The following is an 8,334-nucleotide window of genomic DNA, read 5'->3' as shown; positions in this document are numbered from 1 at the left end:
ATGCTAATTATATGTGTGACAACTCCTTGGCAAAAGGAATTGTCCAAATGTGTGTATTTCAACATACGTCATGTATGTTGAACTATGTATTCTAAGTGTTTGTAGAAATGTCTGAATGATCTAAAATGTAATATATTATACTATTTGTGGGCGTTGAGAAGCGATTCTCAACTCTCCCACTAGTGTGTATGATTTCCTTCATGCAAGTTACATTCCTTGTTTAATTTCAAGTATTACTTATGTGAGAATCCATGTTAAGTTGATATTCTTTAAATGCTCATGTACCAAATGATTTGAGTTGTTGTTCCATTACTATTCTAAATTGCTGATATTAATATCTGTTATAATGGAATGTGCTTGGGACTATGAATAGTCTAGGAAATCGATAATCGGCCTTAAGTTCGTGGCTGAGGTTGCTTTCGCCATGTAGGACGTGATTAGATGAACCCGAGTCGTATTAGAGTTGTTGGCAGTAGTTTGGCCACGCGGAGTGTTTGCGCACTCTATGACGTTCAACCTAACGTGCGCTCGTGCTAGTCAAGTTCGTCAAGTAACCCGATTGTCCGATGTATGTTCACCATGTATGGACGCTACTGTTTGAATCTAGGGTACCAAACTTACCGATGAAATCCTATTAACCATGGTACCTTGATCCGCTAAGACTCATGAGCCGGACATGGTGGTATGGGACACCGTGGTCGAACTATCGGCCTACGCTGGGGTGACGAGCCTCCCGGTAGTGACCAGTGAACAACCAAACTCGTGAGCCGATTATGGTGGTATGGGACACTATATTCATGCTGTCGGCCTACATTGATTGGTGACGAGCCCTTTGTAGTTACCTCAAGCATGCCTGGATACCACATTGAGGTGATGAGCCTTATTGTGAGGACGAGGGTATGATAGGCGTGCATTGATTGGTGACGAGCCCTTTACAACAACCTCAAACCATATGATCATATGAGATGTCTAGGACTGACGACCCTAGAATGGATCACTGTTTGGATGGTGATATGAGGAAGGTACCTTAGCTTCCCAATCCTACTGTATGAAAAGGACTAATAACAACTTGGTAATCATGTCCATGCACCGCATTTGCATGTGCTTTGTAGATGTGGCGCACTTTGAGGCGATGTCATGCGTAATGTAAGATGAAGATGCTGAGGGTGTACGCGTGAGGGCACGCATCATTCTTCATACATTCTTACATTAATAAGAGTATTTATGACATATTTGATTGTTCTGCTTTATCATTACTGCTTGATTGAACTGATGACCTGTTAACCTTTGCTTTATTATTCCTCTAAGTTGATCACTCACTCCCACGTTCTGGGGTGGTGTTAAACACCCACCAGACTCTGTCTTAGTTGCTGATGTTGCAGATGTTGATGCAACCTTTGAGGCAAAGCCGGAGATCGAGGATGATAAGGCTGCTTTCTCTTTTATGCAGTTTTCAGACGGGTTCTAGTGAGCCTCGTTCTGATGCGCGGGATGCTGGGATTTCTTTTGGGAATTAAATGATGTAATTTGATACTTGTAATTTTGTTAGCAACACTTGTCAATACGACCTGGTATGTATATGTATTTCAGGGATTTACACATGTACACATATATTTCTATAAGTCTTCCGCTTGCATTCTTCACTTATCCCTGGATTATATTTGCTATTTGGCTTAATCTATTCCATGTTTTATGCACTAATACAGACAACATACATCCATCATTAAATATGTTGCATCAGTGATGTTTTGGAACTCGGGAGCTGAGTTATGCTCGATCCCTGAATTTTAGGGCGTTACAACTGACTAGGATGTTTATATGCCATCCCAACACCACCCAGCTAGCTAGTATGACAGCTCTATTGCCCTGATGTATGTTATATTCATACTTTCTTTTTTAGCTCATTTTATGCGATGATGTAAAAAATGTGGCTGATCCAAAGCTCAAGTGAAACTTCTTAGGAAAAGAGAAGTTAATAATTTTTTCTTTATTCATATGTGTAACTTTATGAACAGGTCATCTGACAAATAAATATCACTGCAGTCCCAAGAAAGCTTTTAACAATGGACAATATTCTCCCTGTTGTTTATTACGGTTTGGTCCATTTGAGGGTTGGATCTGCCTCAATTTTGTATAGGAAAAATGGATGGGCGCACATACATCGTGCTAGGCCGCTTTGTGACGGCCAAACCGCGTCTCCCTCACTTGACTATTTATCAACGTGGTAGTGGAGATCGGATTAGGTGAGACCACAGCGTCATCCGAGATGGTGCGGCCCTTACAGTAGAATTACCGTCGGGCCCACATTGATGTGTGTATTATGTATCCACACCGTCCATCAGTTTTTCCAAATCATTTTAGGGAACTATCCCAGAAAGGAAACAGATTCAATTATCAGGTGGACCATACCATAAGAAACGGTGTTGATTGATCGTCCTACCATTAAAAACTTCTTGGGATGAACCTTTTAATGTTATGGGAGTTTTTATTTACCATCAAATCTGTTGATAAGGTCCCATAATCCTGGATGAAGGTGAAAAACAAATATCAGCTTGATCCAAAACTTTCATGGTCCATTAATATTCAATCAACACTATTTCCTACGTTATGGTCCACCTAATAAGTGCAGATGTTTCATTTCTCTAATAATACGATAAAATTATATATAAAAACAGATGGACGGATTGGATACATAATATGCACATCAAGGTAGGCCCACTGTAACCCTAGGGTAAGGGTCTTGGGTGAGGTCGGGGTCTTACCTAATCCGCTCTCCTATCATGCGCTATTCCTGGTGCGGCTGATAACTTATAACAAAAAACCCATCTTGCGAGCTAGTAAGGTTGAAAAGATTTTGAATCAAAAGATTTTTACTCTCCAATCCCGTCTTTCTGGTCTATCCCAAGGATTTCATTTCCACGGGCGAAGGTACGTTTCTTTCTCTTCTTTCCCTTCTTTACGTTACCTCCTACTTTAATTTAAGGGCCTGTTTGGGCGGTGGGATTAAAAGGAATTAGGTGGGATGGGAATCAGGGATTAAAAAACATAATTATTACCCATGGCAGGGATTGTCCTTGTTGCCATGGGATAAGATTAATGCCATGCTTTGTTGGTAATACGGTGGTACATTGAATGGATATACCCACCATCATTTGAAATTGAGAATAACACACGTGTTATATCTAAATCTTATATCTAAACCGTACATTTGTTTTATAACCTTATTTTATGGCATGGGCCTAAAAATGAGGTAGATTCAAAACTTATGTTGCCCCAAAAAAGCTTTCAATGGTAATTATTTAATCCCCGTTGCTTTCTATGGTGGGGTCCACTTGAGCTTTAGATTTCCCTAATTTTTTGGCCCATGCCCTAAAATAATCTCGATAAATGGGTGAACGGTGTGGATATAGCCCACACATCACGGTGGGACCTACACAACTTGCTAACATTGAGCGAAATTGGCACGGGACCCAATGCAATTCCATTTAATGTAATTCCAAGCTTTTCCATTCTTCCCAAACATGGAGTGGAATTGGCACAGAACCAGGTGAATCCCATCCCATCTAATCCCTTCTAATCCCACCGCCCAAACAGGTGCTAAGATGAGTTCTTCTTACTAACATGCGCACATAAATGCAGTATAAAAATAATAATAACGGATAATCTTAATCCATCCTAGTAATGACCTTCAAAGGCCCCGCTCCCCCATTTAATTTCACGGAATTGTCAGTTTTGGGAGACTTGCACAGTTTTTTAATCTTTCTCTATTTTAGGTCAATTGATGGTTCTCTGGAAAATGGGAAATAGATCTAAACCATTTTAGTCAAGGTCTGAGATGTGATTTCTCCCATTCTAGATCTAACCCTTTCTATGATTTCTCCTATTTTGAGATATGATTTCTCCCATTCTAGATCAAACAACAAAAAAGAAACAATTAAACACAAAATACAAGGTTTCACTTTTCATTATAGTAGATTTTTATAATTCGCGAGATGGGTATTGTTATTTTCCCCTAGCAAGTGATCGATCCGTTGAATCCTCCTTTCCTAATCTTTTTGCTGGACCATTCATTGGATTGGTCTATCCAGCACCCTATTGGGGTAGAGGAAGGCTGGCTAAGAATCATGTCCTACTCAACTCCATCAATTCAGATATTTGCGATCATAAGATTCTCAAAAGTCATCTTCTAGAGGTAGCGGGTGCCTCTCGGTAGGTGGAATGGAGAGTTTCTCTATGACAAAACTCCATCAATCGATGAACAGGGAGCCAAACAACCGAATCAAGGGTAGCCAGGGTGTCAATCAAGTCTTTGAATCGTCATTATTTATTTATTTCTATTTCATTAAAAAATCCGACACAATTTATGAAAGAAGACGTGGTGCCTGATAATAGAAAGGCTCTATACAATAATCATGAGTGGTGGAAATTGAATCCTTTATGTAGAGGGGAGGGGTGGATGTAGCCAAGTGGCTCAAGGTAGTAGATTGTGAATCCACCATGTGTGGGTTCAATTCCCATCATTTCAGAGCAACTAGAAAGAGATTCTTTAACCAGAAAGAATTCAGTTAAGATGTTGGATACATATTCAGAAGTTTTTACAACTCAATCATGTATGATGGAATCATCAAAGCTCACAATTTAGGTCCGGGTCATCAAAAGATGGTACTTGAACCCAAAATGGGTCCCAATAGGACCCTAACCCACCCCCTTGACAATCCAACCCCCATTGAATTATCTTCTTCATAACATAGGTGGCCCTTTTCTTAATGCGGACCATTGCCAAAGTTTTGCATCTGGAGTCTACTGGTTTGAACAATTAAAATCATTTAGTACAAGTGATTGTTGCAGTAGAGTCTACTCATGATGGCCCCACCATATTAGTGAAAGGTGGGCTGAATCTGCATGTTTTGCTTGATCGAGAATCATATGACAGTTGCATTTGGAGGGTTTTGGGAGGAGAATGTGCGGAAACCTGGAGCTCTCTGATTGTACAAGCAGGGACCATGCTTTGTGATTAAGACCTTTGATTTTAGCCAGCTATGATTGGACAATGCTCCAAATATCTTTATCCACTGGATAATTCTAACTCTTAAATATGTGGCCTGTCAGTAACAAAAAAAGAACACATCAAGCACCCTACTCAGTAGGAAAACAGATAAACGTTGGATTGATAGGATTTTCTAATCTGGGCAGATTTTAGGGCATATTTCATCCATCATGAGGCCGATGAGGCCCTTGTCCTCAAAAACCAAATCACACTCCTTGCTTGATGTTCAGATAAGTACACAAGAAACTGTGATATAATTAAAATGGACCTTCGGTCAGACCAAAAGTGAACAAATAAGTAGACAAGAATTTGGGTCTTTTCCTTTCGAAACATGCATATAAAAGTTGTTCTTAAGCCTCTTAAGCATAACAACATTTCTCTTGTTATGAATTTTCAGTTCATTACAACACATCCAAATGATGTCTACAAACAAGGTGTCGTTGCTCTATAGATTTGAGGGCGACTTCATTTGTGAATCAAATAAGGTTTGCTACAAAGGAGGCACAAACTGCATTGTTCATGTCGATCGAGGGATTGTTTACGTCAATCTTGTATCCAAAGTGCATGGGATTTGCAAGTTTACCGACATTAGCAACATCAAGTACAACTATCCTGGTCTAGATTTGGATTCACTTTTGTCGATTGAGAATGATGATGACGTATCCAATATGATGGAAGCATTTCCTCAAAGCAGTGAGCCTATTCAGCTCTTCATTTTTTGTGGCCAAAACCTTTCAATCCCCACTGTGATTCCCAGGTAATTGAAATACAAATTTGTTTGTATTTGCAGTTATGCAGTTGATTGATTCTCTCTCTCTTGTTTTTAACTCTCTTTTTCCCAAGTTTTCTGTTGCAGAATGCCAATAATGAAAATAATCAAGCATCATTGCGGGATTTGCATGAAAGTAATGGAACACTTGCACCTTCCTCACATAATACTACTGTCATTAACAACGATGTTCCAAGTGCATCAAATGATTTACGTAAAGTGAACAGCTTGTTGATGGATAATCAAGAATTATATTACAGGGTGGTTGATACTTGTGTTAATGACATGCTCAAAATTATGTTAGTTTTAAAAGAATACCAAGAATTTGAAGATGCAAATGCTTTCCACAAGGCTTTAAGGGAGTACGCCATACGTTCAAATTTTGAATACAAGCGAACTAGGTCAGGCGGTGGCCGTTATCAGGCAAAATGCATTAAAGACAATTGCTCATGGCACATACATGCATGTAAGCTTCTTGACAAGCCTACATTCAAGATAAAATCCCTGAAGGGAAACCATACTTGTTATGCTACGAATGAGTTAACAATGTCAAATACAAGAACGGATCGACAGGCCAGTAGGAAATGGATTGCTGCTTTGGTCAAGGATGGACTCCAGAAAGATTTGCTTTGTATACCCAAAGATATTATTGATAAGATAATGCAAGAATATGAGATTGAAGTAAGCTGTGATAAAGCTTGGAGGGGTAAAGAGTTGGCCCTAAAAGAGATAGCACTAGAACAATATGTTCCAAATCTTGGTATGCTTTGTAAAGACATTGAGATGACAAATCCAGGAAGCACGGCAAAGCTTAGCAGGTCATCAGACAATTCCTTGAGACTTTTTTGTTACATATAAGGCTGTCATTTATGGTTTCAAGTAAGAATGCCGACCACTTGTGATGCTTGATTGTTGGAAGATGGAAGGAAAATGTCGAGGTGTGTGGCTCTCTGCCATGGCCATTGATGCAAAAGATGATGTGTTCCCAGTCTCATATGCATTTGTTGAATCAAAGAACGTAGGGAATTGGAAATGGTTCTGTGATGAGTTGGCTCAAGTCTTGGAATGCATACTTAAATTAACATTTATGTCAGAGAGAGAAGAAGGGATTCTTGATGTGGTTAGTGATATCTTTCCATATGCATCTCATCGTTACTCTCAAGAGAGTCTGGTTGGAGAAATTTGCCTAAAGTTCAACTGTGGGGATTTGAATAAGCTTTTTAAGAGTGCAGTTTATGTAGGGGGTCATTCTGAATTCGATGCTTGCATGTGTGAAATTCATGATAAATATAAAAAAGCATGGAATATTGTAAATGATATTAATCCTGAACACTGGGCCACTTCTCACTTTGAAGAGAAGCTTTATTTTGAAGAGGGTTGTTATTTTGACGTTGTAGGTGAATGGTGGGATAAGTTGGAGGGATGGAGAAAGGTGCCTATCAATAGGGTGTTGGTAAACTTGCTCGATTATATGATAGAGATTTTTAATGAAAGGCTTAATGAAAGTTCAAGCTGGGACACACAATTCGTTCCTAGAGTTGAACAAATTATTTGTGTAGGAAAGATAACGTCAGAAAATTATTGTGCATCAGGTGGTGCAGCAGAGTTTGAAGTTCATGATGTGAACAATGCAAATGCAGATCCAAATAAGGTGGATCTTAAATGGCAAACATGCTCTTGCCTTATATGGCAAAGGTGTGGGTACCCTTGTGAACATGTCATTGCAGCTATTGAATACAGTGGACGTAATGTGTATAACTACTTTGATGTGTACTTCATGGTTGCCAAATACAGCGAGATATATTCAGAGGTTATTAATCCTTTGCATTTGGCTAAAAAAAGCCTAAGCAAAGGGAATAAGAAAAAATATGTAGAGTCTGAGGAGGTGTCTCTGACTGATTAGTTATAATCAGGATAGTGATGATCATGAAAATTACGTTTTGCAGCCGATGGACATAGAGGATGTCATACACAACACAGTGGTTACCACAATCTTGGATGTTGTGTCCATTGCCTATCAGTTTATAACATTGTTGTACTCGATGAGTTTGCCATGTGTCCTACCCTCCATTTTGTGTGCACTATAGCATTATGTGTAGGAAGTAATCTTGATACGGGTATTATATAATGATAATGCTTATTTATAGCGTTTGGTAGTGATTTTGTTACTATTATCGTGTACCTTTGTGCTTACGCTATTTGGTGTTTGGATTACACAAATTACAATGTCATAAATTAATGATGAACTATGTAAATTATTATTTACTTTGTTTTTTTAATAATTAAAATACTTATGCTAAGAATTTATTAATTAAAAAATCTAATCAAAATGGTAGATACATCAAATAGTTAAAGATCATCTGACCGTATGATTTTTATGCTGCCATACATGCATTATATGGTGTCCACAATTTAGATGGTATGGATTGAAGTAAACGTATTAAATAATCATTTGACAAATGGCATTTACTATTGTCAGTCCAACTGGCACTTTAAGCGGGTACCGGATTGCATCTTG

At 38.8% G+C, this 8,334-nt stretch overlaps 2 protein-coding genes across 2 annotated transcripts; both read left to right on the top strand.

Moving 5' to 3' along the window:
* Positions 1 to 2,813: 2,813 nt before the first annotated feature.
* Positions 2,814 to 7,517, top strand: LOC131246930 (uncharacterized). Its single transcript, XM_058247395.1, has 3 exons — positions 2,814 to 2,928; positions 5,445 to 5,804; positions 5,891 to 7,517. The coding sequence occupies exons 2-3, from the start codon at positions 5,464 to 5,466 to the stop codon at positions 6,672 to 6,674; spliced, it is 1,125 nt and encodes a 374-aa protein (XP_058103378.1). The 5' UTR covers positions 2,814 to 2,928; positions 5,445 to 5,463; the 3' UTR covers positions 6,675 to 7,517.
* LOC131245782 (uncharacterized) lies at positions 6,772 to 7,719 on the top strand. Its single transcript, XM_058245474.1, has one exon. The coding sequence runs from the start codon at positions 6,772 to 6,774 to the stop codon at positions 7,717 to 7,719; it is 948 nt and encodes a 315-aa protein (XP_058101457.1).
* Positions 7,720 to 8,334: the final 615 nt, after the last annotated feature.

The sequence above is a fragment of the Magnolia sinica genome, chromosome 1 (genome assembly GCF_029962835.1).
Source record: "Magnolia sinica isolate HGM2019 chromosome 1, MsV1, whole genome shotgun sequence".
Lineage (NCBI taxonomy): Eukaryota > Viridiplantae > Streptophyta > Magnoliopsida > Magnoliales > Magnoliaceae > Magnolia > Magnolia sinica.
The sequence above is the reverse complement of the archived record's forward strand: the minus strand, read 5'-3'. Positions and strand labels throughout refer to the sequence as shown.

Excerpts from the sequence above, each read along its gene's own strand:
- LOC131245782 (XM_058245474.1), top strand. The coding sequence starts at position 6,772 with ATGGCCATTGATGCAAAAGATGATGTGTTCCCAGTCTCATATGCATTT.
- LOC131246930 (XM_058247395.1), top strand. The coding sequence starts at position 5,464 with ATGATGTCTACAAACAAGGTGTCGTTGCTCTATAGATTTGAGGGCGAC. Across the intron at positions 5,805-5,890 it reads ATCCCCACTGTGATTCCCAG|TTTTCTGTTGCAGAATGCCA; the intron begins GTAATTGAAATA and ends CTTTTTCCCAAG.